Below are 22,812 nucleotides of genomic sequence, written 5' to 3'. Positions count from 1 at the left end.
TGTTCTATGCACCAAAGGCAGAATGCCAAGATCAGAATGTACAGCTAAAGTGATTTGGTACCACCCTGTTTGAGGAGGTACATCACCACAGAGTTGATGAGCATTATCTTGTTCTGAAGATGATCACTCCAAAAATGAAAGACAATGATGACAGCTTTCATCTCAAAGAGATTGATGTGGAGACCTATATCCTCCAGAACCCACTGGTCAATGACAGTACCTAAGTCAGGTAACAGATGGGGTCCTCAACCACATATGCTAGTGTCTGTACAAATGGTCACATCTGGGTGTGGCTGTTCGAGAGGTATTCCTGTCATGAGCCAGCCTTGGTTGCGCCACCGGTCCAGGATTGATATTGTTTCACTCGTTACACTGATCCTGTAATCGAGTGGCATGAAAGAGAGAGTCCCTTGGGATAGCAATGTCATTGCGAAAGGTGCCTGTAGAGGCAACCAATCAGGAAAAGATCTACTGGTGTATCAAACAATTCGAAGAGTTTCAGAAACACGCAGATTTCTGCTCCATTTTGCTTTGGAAATATATGAAGATGACAATGGAAAGGACTGATCATGGCATCTTCATCTTGAATGCCATCAGTCATTGTAACCAAAAAAGGCTTGAAGAAAATGCACCTAAAGTATATCTGTGGCTGGTCAGGGACATTGGCGAAAGAGTGGCATCATGGAGACAGAGAAACTGTGTTTCCTAACCCATTTATTCAACTGTCTCCAAAACTCATTAGCAGACTATCTTCGTATACTGTCGTCATATGTAGGATTACGATTGTAGTTGACTTTTGGTTTGTGCAGCATATGATCCCATATCCCCTTGTCTGTGGTTGTCACGTCATTAAGGATGAATCAGAGATGATGTATAATGTGATTGTGCAGAGAGAGAGAGAGGGGCAGTTCTTGGGCTACCTGTCTCCACAATTCCTCTATCTTACCACAGAACAGTAAAGTTGATCCATATGCACATGTCCACTGGTCAGACACCATCAGCAAAGCCAACCTGTGGCAGAGAACCTCCCAGCTTTTTATAGAGGAGAAGATCAAGAAGAGAAGGTGGGGTTGGATAGGACACACCCTACATAAGCTACAAACCAACATTACCAGACAGGCATTGAGGTGGAATTAGCAAGGCGAGTAGAGTAGGGGCCAACTCCTATCAAGAAACAACTGGCGACATGACCATGAGGCAGACATCACTAAGCTGGGTCACACCTGCAGTCAGCTCGAGGGGACGGCACAGGACAGAAGTCTCTGGTGATATTTTGTGGGTGGCCTATACACCAGTAGGGGTGACAGGCAAAACTGATATGCAAGTGTGCCAGATCAGGGTGAGATATGCATTGCTGGCCTTGTCTTCAAGCATGAAGAAACTGCCACATATGCCATGTCCAACAGCAAAGACGTAGCTACTATATTGCAAACAAGCTTTTAAGTGGTGTGCAGAATGTCTTTATCCACTGTATGGAAGCAGAAGTCAGAATGACCACAACATAGTCCTTGTCTAAAATTAGATCTGTGAAGAAGGGGTCAGAATAGGTCATATGACAACCAGATTGGCAAGAATGGTGTTTACCCTCACAATAATTAGGGGCTCTGGACTGGCCTGGGTCAGTGATCTTGGCCAATAGACTCTTTGCAATTTCCTTGATTTTTCCCAACTGCTAGCCTTGCCCTGTATGTTAGCGTAGAAGAGGTTGTCAGTGGTAGCAGACATTCTGTAACACCCCACAAATTCCTCTAATGATGCCTTAAAACTATACTCAGTACATTCTATGGTGAGATTGGAGCATGGACTATCATCAAAATTCAGTGAGCAGGTCATCCTGGTCAGAATCAAGATCAATGTCCATATAACAAATTCCAAGATGGATTGACGAGGCATGTCTATCATTTATAAGGCTGTCATGGTACCATCCAAAAGGGTAAGCTGTGAGTAAATTGCTAGCCATATCCGCATTATGTAGTCATCAAAACAATGTGGACGGTTTGTTGAAATTACCATCAGAATAGATGTTTGGTGTATGGACAGCAGTGTAGACAGCCATTCCACTGGAGTAAAGGTAATTTAAGGCAATCAGATGGATCTATCAATAGAATCCATTGTAATGTTAACATTCCATGTCTAAACCTTTGAAGGCATAGGTTGATATGCAATGGAAGCCATCACTGATCAGAACAGATTGAGAACTGGATGGCTGGACAGTATGGTTGGCAGCCAAGACAGCATTAAAACTGAGGTGCGGCTAGATTGCAGGGCTTACTGATGTCATTAATAAACACCATGTACCCAGAAGAACATGCTCAGTCATGGGGAGGGGACTTACACCACCTCAGCTGCCTAGAACTAGGTCAAATCTCCCCAAAATATATAATTCCTCAACTAAAACAGAGGAAGGCAAAAGGACAGGGAGATATTTGCCAGAATTAATCAACTCTGTCCTTGCTTGTTGTACCAAATGTCGCACTTCCAACTCCAGAGGTGGTGCAGGCAGTGGAGGATACGTTGCAGCTTCCCTCCATTTCCCCAGAGGTAACAATGTCAACCACTAGACTGGGTAAAGACTCAATACATGGTGAATCTTCAAAACATCAATACCCTTGGTCCCTTAATTTTCAGATGTTCAAAAACACATCAATATTCTTGGTACTTCTATTTTCCACTCCTTTTCTTGCAGTTTTCCTTAGAACTGCTGATCGTGTATTCTTTAACCAACTGGTGCACATGTTGCAATGTTGCCGACGATGCATACTTTGTACATGTAAGACAAGAGCCATGAGATTTCTCTTGCATTTAGCTTACACAGTTGTTGCAGTTAATTCTGAAACAGTAATGTATGAAAAGAATAAAAAAGCATAGTTAACTGTGTTATGACTGTCAGAAACACATGCTATACTAGGAGTGACAAATAAATTGAATGTACTCGCTGAACTTCAACACATTCTATCACAATGCAGATGTGCTTTGCCATGTTGTCAGAGAACGCATGAACTAAGTCTGCAGAGGTGTACAATTCACATAATTATGGTCAAAATTCAAAACATAATGTATACCACCTATAGAATAATTTTTAATACATCCAAAAATAACAAAATCTTCAATGGATGAGATGAAAAGTAGCACCAATTATTGATGGATTTTGGGAGGCAACATGAACAATGTTGACAGTTCACAGGCAAAAGCTTAAAACTAACACCACCTGTATGTGGTAATGGGCAAGAGTTATTTCCCTTTGTCTATATACTATTGACAGCAAACTCTAAATTTGCATCTTTGGGAGGGCTGGATTTAGGATATAGTCAGGCTTCTAACGTTAATGTGATTGGGGAACGTATATGAAGGAGAAATGTATGATGGTACCTTTGAATTTATTGAAAACACATCATGGTACCCATACAAATAAATGCATCTTTGAATTTATTGAAAATGAGGTTTTACTACATGACTAAGACAAATAAACATGTTCAGAACAAATGAATCCCCTGAAAAGATGGTGTAATTGAAAACACCCTCATACAAGATGTAACATCATTTTCTTAAATCAAACAGGGCTATAATCTATCAAGAGTTTACAAAAGGAGGTGCCAATCAAGCATGCTGTAGGTCTTTCAAGTCTAACACACTGTATTAAATTTGGTTTCAATTCAGGAAGTCTTTCAAAAAGAAATTTAGTGTAAAGGATATTCATAATGCATTGGCATTCTGCTTTGACAAACATGGTTTGTGCCTGTCAAATTTAGCAGTAACACGGTTTGTGCCTGTCAAATTTAGCAGTAACATGGTTGTGACTGTCAAATTTAGCAGTAACATGGTTTGTGACTGTCAAATTTAGCAGTAACACGGTTTGTGACTGTCAAATTTAGCAGTAACATGGTTTGTGCCTGTCAAATTTAGCAGTAACACGGTCTGTGACTGTCAAATTTAGCAGTAACATGGTTTGTGCCTGTCAAATTTAGCAGCAACATATGGAAAACAAAATTCACTTGACCTGCCATGTTTCATTTTAGTCGATGTAGCTCTTCAAAAGCCATTGAGCACAAATGGAATGCTGGAAGCAAAGTAAACTTGAATGTCAAACGGGGATCTAACTATGTCAAATGGGGACTTCAATGTGTCATTTGTGGGCCTAACTATGTCAAATGGGGACTTCAATGTGTCATTTGTGGGCCTAACTATGTCAAATGGGGACTTCAATGTGTCATTTGTGGGCCTAACTATGTCAAATGGGGACTTTAATGTGTCATTTGGGAGCCTATGTCTAACTGTAAAGAGAAGGTGAAAATCAAATTTGACCTGAATCTACTTAATATCAAGTTCCACCCCAAATATGGTTCAGCAGTACTTCACATGTTTTTTGTATGCAGAAAGCAAAATTTGTGATGGTCAGCACTTGACATCATGTGATTGAGTCACATGGATGATACTATAAGCTCTTCTGCAGAAGATGGCAGAGGGATACAAATGTGAACACACCTACATGTATACATACATACATACATAAATACATACATACATACATACATACATACATACATACAAACACACACACACACAGACATGCATGCATGCATGCATACATACATACATATACATACATACATACATACATACATACATACATACATACATACATACTTGCTTGTTTTTGTTTGAATACACAATGTATCACCCTATATATTGTCCATTCAAAATAAAAAGCAACAACAACAACAACAAAACAACAACAAGAAACAGAATGTAAATGAGGGCTATAAGATACACTTCACTGATGCATTATTGGATAAACTGCATGCATGGCACAAGAAGGCAAGCGTGCAGAAGAAAGCATTTAAATATAAAGTTAGAATGTATACATATAAATAAGGCAGTATGATCAGATGATACTAAAAGCTGCTTACATAGACTTAAGTATGCAGAATATGATAAGAATACAGCTCACAAATGCAAATGTATAACCAGACTGACTGATGTTGTAACCTACTTCTATCCACTGCCAATACTATTTGAAATTTCATAACATTGCAATGTCTTATATCGCTCTTATTTCATAGTTTTCACTTTATTTCTAGATCTATTCAATAAAATTTTTGATAACAATGCAGGTAACATAGAACTATGTCAGTGCAAATTGCTTTAAATCTCATGAAAATAGAAACATGCATCATATGTACATATAAGAAAATGCAAGTGATATGGAGAGGAGATATAAAATAATCGGGAGAACATCTGGAGGAATTTTTAATATATGAATTCAGGATTCAATAAAGAAATATAAAATAAGGAAACATGACCCAAAGTAAAGGATCTGGATTTATAATGTGAAAATCGAAATTTACAGCAATAAATTTCAAAACATGCAGTGAGGTGAGAATTAATGCAATAACTTATTTTTTTAAAGAAAAGGTGCACAGTCACTCAGAATCCCTGAGTTGTTAAATTGGCAGAGACGTCTGATGCATTGAATATGAGTGGATTGACGAGCCAAGTTTCTTGCTTCCTTTCAAAACATTGATACAAAAGGATTGGTTGAATATGTACATCATATGCCTATATAGATATACTGCAATATCAAAATGCTCTGTGTGATTTCATGACATGGTACCTTACCTGGTAATTAAGGGCAGAACTGTCCATGGAGATGGTACGTTACCTGGTAATTAAGGGTAGAACTGTGTGTGGAGATGGTACCTTATCTGGTAATTAAGGGTCGAACTGTGCGTGGTGATGGTACCTTACCTGGCAATGAAGGGTAGAACTGTGCGTGGAGCTGATACCTTACCTGGTAATTAAGGGTAGAACTGTGCGTGGAGCTGAGTGAAGTATTGTAAGTGGTGTTGGAAACACCATGACTTCCATCTTGATGAGTGCTAAGGGCTAATGGCCTCCTTACAGGTTCAGTCTTCTGATTCACCTGATGAGTTGTAATGGGGAGTAAAATGACAAACTCTAAAACTCAAGTATGCACTGATTTGACCTTTTGTTGTATTTCGATATCTCTTTAAGTTTTCTAAAAAAACTTTTGTTCTTGACAGTGTTAATGTGTGTAAATATTTAGTTCTAATGAAAAAATGTACACACACTAAACCTTTGCAATTAAAACCCAAGATAGTACAAAAATGGTTAGACGGTAGTTTGATTTCAAAAGATCATTTTGCCCCATGTTATGAACAACAGGCTTGCCTGCATGTGGTTCTCCTTGACAGGTGGTATCATTTGAAGTTAACTGGATGGAGATGTCATTTTGAACAAAATGTGCTCACATTGTAATCCTGCCTATAAATCAAACAAACTTGAATGAAGAAAGAGATAAAGTGTCACTTTTCAATGGCTTGAGAATCCTTGTCGAAAGTGATATTTGCATTAACTTGGTAATCCCTGCTGGCTAATCCCTGCTGGCAGCAGTCTGTTTGGTAAACCCTGCTAACAGCAGTCTGTTTGGTAATCCCAAAACAGGCAAGTTTGACTGCAGTGTTTTAAATACCAATTCAAATAAGGTGTATTTAATTGCAATTGTTCCAACCAGTTCAGATATGGTCAATTTAACTGTGATTGTTCATGCCAATTCATCTACGGTCAATCCAATGTGATTGTTAATACCATTTCAAATTAGGTCTTTTTAACTGTGTTTGTTCAAACCAATTTAAATAAGGTCAATTTAGTTAGCTTCTAAAGAACATTGTCAAATGGTGACCATGATGTGGGAAAACATATGGGTTTTGAAAACAGAAAGCCACCATGAAAAAGGGACAAGAAGCATCATTGATGCCTAATCCACTCCATGCACCACAACACAACATCGTGCATTTCAAAATGGGATAGAGTGCAACAAAAGAAAAATAAACAGGTATAAAATAATCTTGAGGCTAGGTGAAACACTGCAAGAGAGGAACATCAAAGAAACTTTCACTTCAGAAAACTTAAATATGAATGCATTGTTATATTCTGTAAGCAGGCATTTAATATGCATGGCCCAATACGGACTAGTGTATTTCTTGATGTTCTATTTCAATAGAAATTTAGACAACTCTGAATTTATTTTTTAAAATAAAGAAAATTATAAGTCACCATATTTGTCAACATAAGGATCTGTCTCTCTTTTGTCACTGATTATGACATAAATTATATCTGTTTCTCTTTGGTCTCTTGATTATGACATAAATTATATCTGTCTCTCTTTGGTCTCTTGATTATGACATAAATTATATCTGTCTCTCTTTGGTCTCTTGATTATGACATAAATTATATCTGTGTCTCTTTGGTCTTTTGATTATGACATAAAGTATATCTGTCTCTCTTTGGTCACTGATTATGACATAAATTATATCTGTCTCTCTTTGGTCACTGATTATGACATAAATTAAATCTGTCTCTCTTTGGTAACTGATTATAACATAAATTATATCTGTCTCTCTTTGGTCACCAATTATGACATAAATTATATCTGTCTCTCTTTGGTCTCTTGATTATGACATAAATTATAGCTGCTGCTGTGGTTCCACTATTTTCTGTGGGGTACAATTTTTCATACAGTATCAATTTTCATGGAGTACCAATTTTCATGTGGTATCAGTTTTCATGGAGTACCACTTTTCATGTGATATCAATTATCATGTGGTACCAATTATCATGCAGTACCAATTTTCATCGGGTACTAGCTTTCATGGGGTATCAATGGATTTTTTGGTTGCTCTGTACAACAACAAACAATAAGCCCTATGTGTTTAAAAAAAGTACATGCACCCCACCCCCATTCCATAGTGCTAGGCTCCTAGTGATAAAAAAGTCTATGTTTTTGTTCATTCACCTTGATAACCGCTCTGGTGGTCTAAGTGGTTAGAGTATCCGAGTTTGGACATGGGAAGTCACTGGTCTGAACCCCTGCTGAGTCATACCAAAGACTAAAAATGGTACTATCAGATGCCTCGCTTGGCACTCAGCATTAAGAAGTTAGCATTAGTACTTGTCAGCCTGGTTTCAGGATAATGTGACTGGGTGGACATGATGCTACATGTCTGCAGCATGATGCCCCAGTGTTAAACATCACTATAAACTGCCACATTGCAGACATCATAGAGATATGACCAGGAAATTGTTAAAAGCTACATTAAAAAGCTAAATCTCACAAACAATCCCCTGGATTACTGTGCTTTACAGGCATTTGTTCTATTTTAATGCTTTAAAAATAATTATAAAAGAATTACAAAGCACTTTATATTGTTCCAGTCCACAGCCACAAAGATAGTGTTCAGTAACGATTAGTTCCAATCATAGGATAAACTGACATTATCAATATGACCTGACTTTCACCACTCTTAAACTAATGCCAGGATCCTGTATTAATGCCAGGGTCCTGTATTAATGCCAGGATATTGTATTAATGCAAGGATCCTGTATCAATGCCAGGATCCTGTATTAATGCCAGGATATTATATTAATGCCAGGATATTGTATTAATGACAGGATACTGTATTAATACCAGAATACTGTATTAATGCCAGAATCCTGTACTAACGTCAATATACCACACTGTTTCTGGATCCTCTATGAATGTCAGGATACCGTCCTAATGCCAGGATCCTGTACTAATGTCAACATACCACATTGTTTCAGGATCCTCTATGAATGTCAGGATACTGTCATAATGCCAGGATCCTGTACTAATGTCAATATACCACATTGTTTCAGGATCCTCTATGAATGTCAAGATACTGTATTAATGCCAGGCTGAGTCATACCAAAGACTTATAAAAATGGTACTAACAGCTGCCTCACTAGGCACCAAGCATTAAGAGGTTAGTGTTTTGTCTGGTCAGCCTGGTGTCAGGATAATGTGACTTGGTGGGATTTGATGCTACATGTCTGTGGCATGATGCCCCAGTGTTAAACATCACTATAAACTGCCACACTGCAGACATTGTAGCAATACGACTGAAACACTTTTAAAGCTACATTAAAAATCAAAATCACTCACTGTATTAATGCCAGGATAGTTGAATGCACTGATGATGCATGTGCAGTAACAACTACTTGAAAAGTGTTCTTGCCTGTGTAGACTCCTATCAATTCCGCACACTCAGAAAACATTATTTGGTACTGATCCTGACGGGTGCTTGGATTGTGCTTATAACGATATTAGTACTGTTTTAAGCATTCAAGTAAAAACCCTTTCTTGCTGGCATATTTTATTTTGTTGTGTATTAATTTGAGACAGCTCATATTATGCAATGTTTGAAAGAGGTGATCCATGAAATTAAGTACCCAAAAAGTGTATTGCATGAAATTAAGTACCTAAAAAGTGTATTCCATGAAATTAAGTACCCAGAAAGTGTATTCCATGAAATTAAGTACCCAATAAGTGTATTCCATGAAATTAAGTACCCAAAAAGTGTATTCCATGAAATTAAGTACCCAATAAGTGTATTCCATGAAATTAAGTACCCAATAAGTGTATTCCATGAAATTAAGTACCCAATAAGTGTATTCCATGAAATTAAGTACCCAATAAGTGTATTCCATGAAATAAAGTACCCAATAGTGTATTCCATGAAATTAAGTACCCAATAAGTGTATTTCATGAAATTAAGTACCCAATAAGTGTATTCCATGAAATTAAGTACCCAGTAAGTGTATTCCATGAAATTAAGTACCCAATAAGCATATTCCATGAAATTAAGTACCCAATAAATGTATTCCATGAAATTAAGTACCCAATAAGTGTATTCCATGAAATTAAGTACCCAATAAGTGTATTCCATGAAATTAAGTACCCAATAAGTGTATTCCATGAAATTAATTACCCAATAGTGTATTCCATGAAATTAAGTACCCAATAAGTGTATTCCATGAAATTAAGTATTCCATGTAATTAAGTACCCAATAAGTGTATTCCATGAAATTAACTACCCAAAAAGTGTATTCCATGAAATTAAGTACCCAATAAGTGTATTCCATAAAATTAAGTACCCAAAAAGTGTATTCCATGAAATTAAGTACCCAATAAGTGTATTCCATGAAATTAATTACCCAAAAAGTGTATTTTAATACCAAACTAAAATAACGGACACCCACAACAAAATAATGAAACCATAGTATCTGATCCATCTAAAATATTTAGATGTGAATAGAAAATCTATACATCTAGCCAACTAAAGAAACCAACATAAAAACAATTTAAAATCAAGTTAGAAAAAGATACATCACACTGTATAGCACAGCAACATAAAGAAATATGTAGATGATAAATCTCTCTCTCTCTCTCTCTCTCTCTCTCTCTCTATATATATATATATATATATATATACCTCTTCTTGTCATGAATGCTTGCACTACTTGTTGGAGTGATATAAGCAATAGATGTTTACACAGTTATGTAATTGAAGCTCTATAGGACTGATTAAGGCCTTAGTATAGTCCTCCCAAACACCAACATAATGTTATCATGAGTTCATTCTAAGTATATTAAGCATAGGTGTTATTCAACAAATACAACAGACATTCTTTATATAAACAAATTGCTTCCTGAATAAAAAGCTTAAAGCTATAGTGATTGTGAACCATTATCTGAGAAAAAAGTGGATTTCTCTTTATTTGATGTAGATTCCATTTGCCCAAAGTGTAATATTTTCTTTATTTCATATGGATTACATTTGCCAAAAGTATCACATTTTCTTTATTTGATGTGGATTCCATTTGCCCAAAGTATCACATTTTCTTTATTTGATGTGGATTCCATTTGCTCTAAGTACATAATAATCATGACACTCTATCCCAAGACAAAAAATAGTGATGGCACTGTGTCCTCAGTCACTTAATAGTCATGATACTGTATTCCCAGTTACATATGTTATGATACTGTGTTCCCAGTTAAATAACTGTTTCCCAGTTACATAATAACTGTGTTCCCATGCATATCAAGATACACAATTGTCATGAAACTCTATGACAAGTCACATAATAACCATGGCACTGTGTCACCAGTCACATAATAGTTATGATACCGCATCTGAAGTCACATAATTGTCATGGTACTGAGCCCCAATTTGCATAATAGACATGATAATGTGTCCCCAGTCATATAATAGTCATGATACTGTATGCCAAGTCATATAATAGTCATAGCAATGTGACCCCAGTCACAGAATAGACATGATCAGTGTCCCTAGTAACATAATAGTCACAATAATGCATCTGCAGTCAGACAGTAATCATGATACTATGTCCCCAGTCACATACTAGTCATGGCACTATGTCCAAAGTCACAGAATAGTCATGGTAATGAATCCCCAGTCATATAATAGTCATGATACTGCATCTGCAGTCACATAGGTCATGATACTATGTTGCCAGTCACATAATAATCATGGTAATGAGTAACCAGTCCAACAATAATCATGATAATGTGTCCCCAGTCACATAATAATCATGGTTCTATGTCCCCATTCACATAATAGTCATGATACAGTGTCACCAGTCATATAACATCCATGATACTGTCACCAGTCACATGACAGTCAGGACACTGTGTCGCCCATCACATAATAGTCATGGAACTTGTCCCCAATCTTAGAATAGTAATAGTAATGTAACACCTGTCACATAATGATCATGATATTGTGTTACCAGTCACAGAATGGTCATTATACTGTGTTCCCAGTCACATAATACTGGTAGTCATGTTTCTGTGCCTCGAGTCACAGAATAGTCATGATACTGGGTCTCCAGAATAGTCAATACTTTTTTAAATGTGTACACTGGAGAAGACACGTTCAAGTTATATCTTTACAATTAAAATGTCAAGGAAAACCCAGTAAAATGTAAAGAAATATATTGACAGTTAAAGATCTAGAAGCCTGAAACATATAACTTTCAAAATAATTGGGTCATGGTGAATTTTTAAGAAAAAACATCACAGAATATTACCAATTTCTCAGACACTGGCTACAAGTCAGCACTTTACACAGTACACAACAAATCACAAGCAAATAAAGAAATTGCAAAATCCTACCTGATAGTTGTAATTTGATGCCAGTGTTGATGTGGAATAAGCTTTGCTGGCACTGCTCTTGAAGTTGGAAGACAATGTTCCTCCACCGCTGACTGGCAGATCGTAATCTGGTATATCCAACCCACCACCACCACCGCTAGCTGAAGATGTAGATGTCATGTAATTCCTATCATACGTATATGAGCTGCTCATGCCACCACCGCCACCACTGCCAACAATTCCTGCATCTGCACCACCAGAATAACCTGTTGTTAGTCATTTATAAATATTATCATTTGAACAAGATTGAATATTTCATTCAAACTGAAAAACAAAAATCTAAAGAGAATAACAGTACAAATACTATTAACCGAAGCTGTCAGGAAACATGAAAGGTGACTTCGCCATACTGAATCATACAGGTGTTTTTATGTTGGATAGACAGTAATGCTTTGCAATAATAATTCCTAATTCGGACCTAATTACTGTACATGAAAATGTGTCAAAGAAACTAGCCTAAACATAAATGTTTCACTTTTTGGACAAAATGATGCCACTGATGATGATGACAACAGCCAGAACACTAAGGGTTAAACATAATCAACAAGTGGACATTCCAATATACTGACATTCTCAAACTTACTACAAAACTTATCCAAGGGAAAACAATTTAAAGAAAACTTAACGAGTCTGATGTATGAAGCTCGGTTACACGGACTAGTTGAAAACAGCAACATACAGATGTACTTGTACAACTATGTAACTCAGTTACATGGACTAGTTGAAAACAGCAACATATAGATGTACTTGTACAACTATGTACCTCGGTTACCTGGACTAGTTGAAAACAGCAACATATAGATGTACTTGTACAACTATGTTAACTCAGTTACATGGACTAGTTGAAAACAGCAACAAATAGATGTACTTGCATAACTATGTAACTCAGTTACATGGACTAGTTGAAAACAGCAACAAATAGATGTACTTGTACAACTATGTAACTCAGTTACATAGACTAGTTGAAAACAGCAACATTATGATATCTGTTTTACCTGATGAACTGAGGAATGAAGTATGACTTAGGATAAAATGTAGACAGCATCATATGAATCAAGTATACATTGTACATATAACATCATATGAATCAAGCATACAATATACATTCAGCATCATATGAAACAAGTATACAATGCACAAAGTATCATATGAATCAAGTATACAATGTACATGTAGCATCATATGAACCAAGAATATAATGCACACAGCATCATATAAATCAAGTATACAAAAAATTACAATGTACACAGCTTCATATGAATCTAGTATACGATGTACATGTGGCATCATATGAATCAATTATACAATGTACATGTAACATCATATGAATCAAGTATACAATGTACACAGCATCATATGAATCATGTACACAATGCACAAAGTATCATATGAATCAAATATACAATGTGCTCAGTATCATATGAATCAAGTATATAATGCACACATCATTATATGAATCGAGTATGCAATGTACAAGTATACAATGTACATGTAGTATTATATGACTCAAGTATACAATGTACATAGAGAATATGAAACAAGTATGCCATGTATATCTTGTACATATAAATCAAGTGTACATCTGAAAGCATATCAATCAAGTATACAGAGTACATCTTGTAGCATATTAATCAAGTATACTGGGTACATCTTGTAGTATCTACATCTATCAGTGCAGCTGGCTATGCTTTGAAGTACACATGAATCATAATTTTGCCATTTTAATCCATGCTTCTGATTCTATGTAAGCAGTAAAGCAAACAACACATGTAGCTGTTCTTTATTCTACCTTATTCAAGCTACATCCATCATACATCTAGGATAACTTCATCAGATGATATCAACCCCATCTTCTGAACATGACTTGCTTTAATATTGTATAGTACATTTTTTCCAAGTATAAAGAAGAGTAAAATTTAAAAAATTTGATATTGTTCCAAATGTCATGAACTCGTGTACCTGTTTTCTTAAATTATGTATAGATGTGTTATTTACTCCTGTACACATTCCTTTAGATTATGTAAAGGTGAGTTATGAACTCTTGTACATGTTTTCTTAGAATATGTATAGGTGTGTTATTACTCATGTACACACTGTTTTAGATTATATATACATGTATTATTAACTCTTGCACACATTTTAGATTATGTATAGGTGTTATGAAGTCATGTACACAGTTTCTTAGATTGTGTATATGTGTGTTACTACTCATGTACATGTTTTAGATTAAGTACAGGTCTGTTACTGCTAATGTACATGTTTTCTTAGGTTATGTATATGTGTTACTACTCATGTACATGTTTAAGATTAAGTACAGTGTGTTATGAGCTCTTGTACATGTTTTCTTAGGTTATGTATATGTGTTACTACTCAAGTACACATTTTATGCCTGGAAGCTAAATCACGCTCAAAAGCGATATTGTTTTGGTAGGCAAAGATTTATTCAAACTTAAATGGAGAATATAGTTATGGTCCAAAATTTTGGATTGTAATGTGAATTTCAGGATGTTTCATGCCCATATGAGGAAATAAGGCTTTCATAACCTGTATCAAACTAGAATCATTTCAATATTTCATGAGTATTGTGCACACAAGAATCATTCCTCATGTGTCATAATGCATATTAAAACTGACAATCAACATCAACCTCAACTGTGGCCGAAAGACTCAGTCTGGGAATCCAAGACATACCTTTCCATTTTTAAGCAAAACCTTGCTAAATCTAAATAATAAATACTGAAGGATGTTCACGCAGGTCTCGTGTCCATGTATTAGACAGGAAGTGAATTAATGGACAGTGATTGTTAGTTTGCAGCATGCACTCAGAGTAATTGAATTGCATAAAATCAGAGGAAAAAGAAAAGTTAAAATACTGTGGAAAGAAAATGAGGTTTCAGAATTTTCTAATATTTATCCTCAAGACAGATATATAAATGTTACAATCTAACTCATTAAATTAAAAATTGTACACGAGTGACTTCAGTTATAAAAACTAGTCGACTACATAAAAACATCTGGTACTCACTAAAATTTGGTCAAGTCCAACTTCTTTTAACGTTAATGTGACTAAAAGCTCAATGTTCTTCTGATAAAAAAATACAGTAACGCCAACATCTAGTTCTCAGTCTCTATCATAGTGTAAACGGTGAGTTTTATATTATATTAAAAAATGAGTTAGAAGAAAAACCAACTGGATTAAAGTCAAGATCTCTGACATAACAAAGATCTTATGGACATTAATATAAGGCCATGTTCTCTAGGTCAATAATATAAGGCCATGTTCTCCAGGTCAATAATATAAGGCCATGTTCTCTAGGTCAATAATATAAGGCCATGTTCTCTAGGTCAATAATATAAGGCCAATCATATGGTCATTAATATAAGGCCATGTTCTCTATGTCATTAATATAAGGCCATGTTCTCTATGTCATTAATATAAGGCCATGTTCTCTATGTCATTAATATAAGGCCATGTTCTCTATGTCATTAATATAAGGCCATGTTCTCCAGGTCAATAATATAAGGCCATGTTCTCTAGGTCAATAATATAAGGCCATGTTCTCTAGGTCAATAATATAAGGCCATGTTCTCTAGGTCAATAATATAAGGCCAATCATATGGTCATTAATATAAGGCCATGTTCTCTATGTCATTAATATAAGGCCATGTTCTCTATGTCATTAATATAAGGCCATGTTCTCTATGTCATTAATATAAGGCCATGTTCTCCAGGTCAATAATATAAGGCCATGTTCTCTAGGTCAATAATATAAGGCCATGTTCTCTATGTCATTAATATAAGGCCATGTTCTCTATGTCAATAATATAAGGCCATGTTCTCTATGTCAATAATATAAGGCCATGTTCTCCAGGTCAATAATATAAGGCCATGTTCTCTAGGTCAATAATATAAGGCCATGTTCTCTATGTCATTAATATAAGGCCATGTTCTCTATGTCATTAATATAAGGCCATGTTCTCCAGGTCAATAATATAAGGCCATGTTCTCTAGGTCAATAATATAAGGCCATGTTCTCTATGTCATTAATATAAGGCCATGTTCTCTATGTCATTAATATAAGGCCATGTTCTCCAGGTCAATAATATAAGGCCATGTTCTCTAGGTCAATAATATAAGGCCATGTTCTCTAGGTCAATAATAAAAGGCCATGTTCTCTAGGTCAATAATATAAGGCCATGTTCTCTATGTCAATAATATAAGGCCATGTTCTCCAGGTCAATAATATAAGGCCATGTTCTCTAGGTCAATAATATAAGGCCATGTTCTCTAGGTCAATAATATAAGGCCATGTTCTCTAGGTCAATAATATAAGGCCAACCTTATGGACATTAATATAAGGCCATGTTCTCTAGGTCAATAATATAAGGCCATGTTCTCTAGGTCAATAATAAAAGGCCATGTTCTCTAGGTCAATAATATAAGGCCATGTTCTCTATGTCAATAATATAAGGACATGTTCTCCAGGTCAATAATATAAGGCCATGTTCTCTAGGTCAATAATATAAGGCCATGTTCTCTAGGTCAATAATATAAGGCCATGTTCTCTAGGTCAATAATATAAGGCCAACCTTATGGACATTAATATAAGGCCATGTTCTCTAGGTCAATAATATAAGGCCATGTTCTCCAGGTCAATAATATAAGGCCATGTTCTCTAGGTCAATAATATAAGGCCATGTTCTCTAGGTCAATAATATAAGGCCATGTTCTCTAGGTCAATAATATAAGGCCATGTTCTCTAGGTCAATAATATAAGGCCATGTTCTCTAGGTCAATAATATAAGGCCATGTTTTCTAGGTCAATAATATAAGGCCATGTTCTCTAGGTCAATAATAAAAGGCCATGTTCTCTAGGTCAATAATATAAGGCCAACCTTATGGACATTAATATAAGGCCATGTTCTCTAGGTCAATAATATAAGGCCATGTTCTCTAGGTCAATAATATAAGGCCATGTTTCTCTATACCTTTGATTTCATCAATCAAATTAAAGGTTTCACATTTATGAGAAGTGAAAAGCTATATTTAGGAAGTACTGATTCCAATGATCACTTTCCCTAACATGAAATGCAAATGCATAGGTTTCTAAAATTAAAGTCGACTGGGATTCCAAAGGTCAGCAGAACATGAAATGCAAATGCAAAGGTTTCTAAAAGTCGACTGGGATTCCAAAGGTCAGCAGAACATGAACATTTATCATTGGCTGTCTCAACTACCTATTTAAAGTAGAACTTGACTTTAATCCAATTAAACAGAAAATAAAAATCAAAGCTTAAAGCAAGAGTGAATATGCTGCTAAAGATTGTTTCCAACTTAAAGAGAAAAAAGAATAGACAAACAACAAGAGACCTAAGTTGGACTGATAGTACTGACCTCAATGATTGACAAATGTAAGCCTGTGAAAGCAAACTCATACATGACATGATGCTGTGCAGTGGAAACTAATGTTCAATACACTTAGTTGTCATATTACCAATTAAGCCTAAAACAAATATGGATGTTTCTAGTTTCATGCTACAATAAAATTGGACTGGTTCACTGGAGATATTTTAAAATTCATTTGCGCCAATCCATTTACCAACCATTAACAGTAGGTTGCTTGCCTCCATTATATTATTTTAAGAAACAATCTAGTCAATATTACACAACACAAAAAATTAGATATACACTCTCTATATAATTTCTTCAGCATCATGTGGCTCTGATAACTTGCTGTAAATGTGATCTGATCATGATTATTAAACAAGAAAAAACATCCACTGTTGAATCACGCTGTATATGTGACTTGACTATGTTTACCAAACAGCACAAAAAGATGGTTACTATTGAATCATGTTCTTTAGTCTATATCTTGTTGGTTTCAAAGAAAATTTAGGGAAAAAAATTCGGCATTATCACTAATATACCTTTCAATAAAATGAAATGCAGTCTGGTCACAACATTAAGAAAATCTGGAATTTGTTTGATAGTTGTTGGTTTTTAATTATGTTTTAAGTCAGATAAATTCTCAGATCAGCCTTTGCAAAACTGGGGGATTGGTATAGTTTGGCTAATGATAGTAATTAAATTTAAAGTGGTTCAGGAGACAAGCATACTGGAGTACGAGCCTTTTTATTTGATTAACTGCAAAATTTACCAAATATAAATCTAAATTAATGTAGGGCTAATAACAATGATTACATGAATAGCCATAAAATAATGAATCAATTAATGTTTGACGTATTATTCTAGCATTACCATTTTAAAACATGAAACACATTCATTCCTAATGTAATAAATAAAAAGTTAGGTTGTTCAAGTATGCTTCTATTTTATCTTTGTTATATATATATATATAAATATAAATATATATATATATATATATATATATATATATATATATATATATATATATATATATATATATATATATATATATATTCTTATTCTTCAGCCTTCTTACTGGATATTCAATTTAATTCCTAAGGTGTAGTCCATTGCTGATTCATATAACTTGCACTGACATTTCTCTATCCTGTATTATACTCCATTTTCCAGTTTAAATTTTCTCCCATGAGGGAAATTGCTCTTCTCAGCACCAACCTTCTGATCCATAATAGACCTGATGATAAATTGCTTTCAATGACATATGACCACAAACAACTTTTCAGCCTCCACTGTGGTAGCAAGGTCAGCCATCTAATGCAAGATTACTTCATTCATATGCTTGGAACATGCTCGTCACTGAACCTTCCAAGGTCACAATTATAAAACCTCACATTTAAAGTTTGATCAAAATCAGATTGGTTGTCATGGCTTCCAGATGGTTTACAATTTCAGGCCAATTAGATCCAAGATCACCTAATTAGTTTGCATTGCTCATTGTCAAATTCAACTATGATCTTAATGGCATAAATGTATTTTGCCTGTTAGATCAAAATTAGATTAGAAATGCGACCTGCAGCATGGTAGCAATCATAGTCAATCAGATGCATGATCATTTAATTTGTATGTATGGAGCTTTCTCATCACTGAATGTGTTCAGGACCTTAATTATACCAACATATTTTTTAAGCTTGATCAAACCTTGACCAAAAATAAGGCCTTCAGATTGTGACAAGGTTAAGCGATCAGATGAAAGGTCATCTCATTACTCTGCATGGATCTCACTCATTACTTATCTCCTCCATGATTTTCGTCATATAAACCCACTTTCTAAGTTTCAATGAAACTGAGTCATGAATATTTATTCCAGAATGGCAACGAACAACTGTTAATCGAGGAAAAATTGATGCATTATGGGTGTAAGGTCATACCATAAGCTCACTTAGCTTACAGCCAGGTCAGCAAAAACAAATGGAAGAAAATGAACCTCTGAAACCATAGTTTGTTGTTTTTTCTTGAGAAATTGAAAGAACAAGATTACGTTTTTAGTTAAGACAAAAGATATAAAGAAAACAAATCCCAAAGCTTGAAACAAACAAGGAAAGGAAGGTGGGGTGACATGGACCTGTGCGTGGAACAAACCTGCTGAATACCCTGATACTGCCGAGGATGTTGATCCCAGATGAGCTCGATTCGCTTTGGGGGTCCCAATTGCTGTCCCTTTGTTCGAAAACGTACCTGTCGCCCTTAGAGTGGCTGTGTCATAACCTGCTCCACCAGCTGTCGCTGAGCTTGATCCACCTGCTCCACCACCTCCAGCTGTGATTGCGGTAGATGTTGACTGGAAGTAGGATGTATATGTTGAACTTCCACCACCTGCACCAACACCTGCGCCACTTCCAGCTGTGGCAGATCCATTAACCACAGTCACCTTGGAAGCTGCTCCACCACCCACACCTCCTGCGCCAGCTCCAGCACTTGCTGCCTGAACTGCAGCAATGTTGCTAGTGGCTCTTGGTGGTGAGATTGAGGTCACTCCACCTGCTGCACTTCCTGCACCAGGACTGAAAATATTTGGAATGCCAGGCTTCAATCCATACAGTGCCCACATTAGGCTAGTAAGGAAAGCTAATGTTCCAATTACTGTTCCAACAACAGCACCGGCTCTGGATCCCATGGCAAGAGGAGGTAAAGATGGTCCAGCCAGCGCTACTGAAGCGAGAGCAGCAGGACCACCTGCTCCAGCTACCCCTGTCGCACCACCAACTATTCCACCAGACCCAGGTGGACCAATTAACCCAAAGATGTCTGGACCCCCACCGCTGCCAGAGCCACCAATGCCTGGTCCACTGATAATACCTCCACCGCCAATGTTAGGTGGCACTTCACCATTGGGAGGAATGAAAATTGGTGGTGGTTGTGATGGCCTGAAAGAAGTTTAATTTTTTCATCAATAAGTATCAGATTGTTTAGTATCTTTAAAATCAACTTCTTTTTAACTTTTTTGAAATCCAACACAACACTTGTTTACTAAAAGAATTCAGCTAACATGACCTTCATGTTTTGAACAGAAAACATTCTTTGCATCTTAATACTTTTCAGAGACGCAAATGTACAAGATGATCAGATGACTTTAATAATTTAGTAGCACTTTAGCTCCTGTTATTGAATTAACCATTTCAAAACAAAATATATTGCAATAACATGAAGTGAAAAGTAATACAATTCCGTTTCAGATACTGAATAATGATTCATGCAGAAGTACATATTGTTTGGTAGTTCCTTTTATCTTTCAGTCATTTTCATCAGCTGCTTTGATTATAAAACACTTCTGCTGGTAATTTATTCAAAACAAATTATTCACGAAATTGCTTACGTTGGTTTGACCAGTATATAGGCATTTGTAAGGACAACATCTCCCCTCATTTTGACAAGGTTTCCATACACAGCTTTGCCTTCTTTCAAAAGGTCAAGCCATCTGTATCCATTCCAGTAAGCTCCTGACAGGATAAAAAGAGTATCATTTATATCTCTTTTCTCCATAAAATACTTGTTTATCATCGTTAATGATCATTTAGTATACATTTTTAAAAAAAGAATTTGGGTTTTATATTGTGCTTTTGCTTGCTGTTTGATTGCTTGCCCATATGTTGCTTGACTTCAGGCCCTTACTAATTTATATACGTTAATATTTCTAATAAAATCAGCTAAATTCCTGCCTTGATTCATGTATATAGATATTATTTTCTAATGTTTCAAATATCATATTTAATAAACATTGCTTTTATTGAGGAAAGAAAGTTTCAAAATTTAAACAAAGTAATATTTTCTTAATATTTAAGTTCAAAGTTGTAATCTCCATTTCATTTAAGACCAGTTTAATATGACACAATGCATTTTCCCTCACCTGGTCCTGGGTAATAGCTTTCCTGACAGAGATATGTAAAAAGATACAGAGATGGCAATGAGGATTGATTTAGAAATTGGATCTATTCATGCTGCACGAAGACAGTTCATGACTCGTCAACAATGCATGCAATAAAACTGCTAGAGAAGTTTACATCTGAAAACAATACATTGAAATTTTAATGTATTTGTAGGTACTTAAATCCCTGGAATAGGGAAATTTGTACTATTCTATTCATTCACAAGAGAATCGTTGTCCTGGATTGAGGAAAGGTACTATTCTTTCTATCCTTTCACAAGAGAATGATTGCCCTGGACTGGGAAGGATAAAATTATTTATATCCTTTCACCAGATGATTGATTGCCCTAAACTGGGGAAAGGTACTATTATTTATATCCTTTCACAAGAGAATGATTGCCCTGGACTGGGAAGGATAAAATTATTTATATCCTTTCACCAGATGATTGATTGCCCTAAATTGGGGAATGGTACTATAATTTCTGTCCTTTCACAGGAGGATGATTGCTCTGGGTTAGGGAAGGGTACTGAACTTTCTATCCTTTCTCAAGAGGATAGTTGTCCTGGATTGGGGGAAGGGTACTATAATTATATCCTTTCACAAGTGGATGACTGCCCTGGACTGGGAAAGGGTACTATTATTTATATTCTTTCTCAACATGATCAGACCTGAAAACCCTGATGAGTCCGTCTCAGTTAAGCAGTTGATTTTTTTCTGTAAAATTAACAAGTTTTCAGTAAGGTGTAACAAAATATCATTACCTGCTCTTGTAAAGCTGGAAAACGTAATTAAAATTCTGATGCATCGATGATAAACAATATGTTCAACTGAAAAGTTTGTAAAGTACACACAGACTTTATTTATCACTAGTACAATTGCACAAACTCTAGTTCCAAACCCTATGCAGCTCAATGGCTTGTTGCTATCTCTCAACTTGACATAATTCTTGGAAATTCTTTTTTTATTTCACATGACGATGGCAATCATATCTCCAGGAGTCATACTCAAATTAGCATGTGAAGTCCAATAAACATAATTGTGTCCCTTCTAGCTTTTATTCATAAGAATCTGAATATTCCTTTTTATTCTTCTGTGTTGATTATTAACACTTTTCAAGAAGCTTATTTTCCCTTTAGTCTTCAACATAACATCACTTTCTGGATGCCATTTAAAAAAATTCTATAATCAACAGTTTGATCATGCAGACACTTAGCATGAACAAACAGGTGCAGTTTAAGGCATCTGGAGCACTGCTGTAAAGTTAGTCTGGTTTCCTAACTAGTTTCACTAATTATAAGATGAAACCCGGATCCAAATAAAACATGGATGAACCAATTATTCGGATTTTTCAGCAACAATCATTTCTCCATAGTTTTTGCTAGTATGCTGTAAGTTCGTATTTTAAGGGTAATTTTCTTAAGACTTACAGCAAAATTGTAAGAGTTGGC

The 22,812-nt window shown here is 35.7% G+C and overlaps 1 protein-coding gene across 5 annotated transcripts in view; it reads right to left on the bottom strand.

The window, feature by feature from the left end:
• The window catches only part of LOC149790563 (uncharacterized), a 253,953-nt gene that overhangs the window by 9,459 nt on the left and 221,682 nt on the right, over window positions 1-22,812 (bottom strand). For 3 of the 5 annotated variants that reach the window (XM_089972628.1, XM_089972629.1, XM_089972630.1), the window contains 4 exons: window positions 20,815-20,938; window positions 19,581-20,365; window positions 12,014-12,258; window positions 5,789-5,920 (listed from right to left, as the gene is read on the bottom strand). In XM_089972628.1, coding sequence (XP_089828754.1) covers window positions 5,789-5,920; window positions 12,014-12,258; window positions 19,581-20,365; window positions 20,815-20,938 — 1,286 coding nt within the window. The remainder of the gene's footprint in view (window positions 1-5,788; window positions 5,921-12,013; window positions 12,259-19,580; window positions 20,366-20,814; window positions 20,939-22,812) is intronic. The other 2 variants (XM_089972631.1, XM_089972632.1) reach the window with 2 other exon arrangements.

This window comes from Sinohyriopsis cumingii, chromosome 10 (genome assembly GCF_028554795.1).
Source record: "Sinohyriopsis cumingii isolate HCF-2022 chromosome 10, ASM2855479v2, whole genome shotgun sequence".
NCBI lineage: Eukaryota > Metazoa > Mollusca > Bivalvia > Unionida > Unionidae > Sinohyriopsis > Sinohyriopsis cumingii.
The sequence above is the reverse complement of the archived record's forward strand: the minus strand, read 5'-3'. Positions and strand labels throughout refer to the sequence as shown.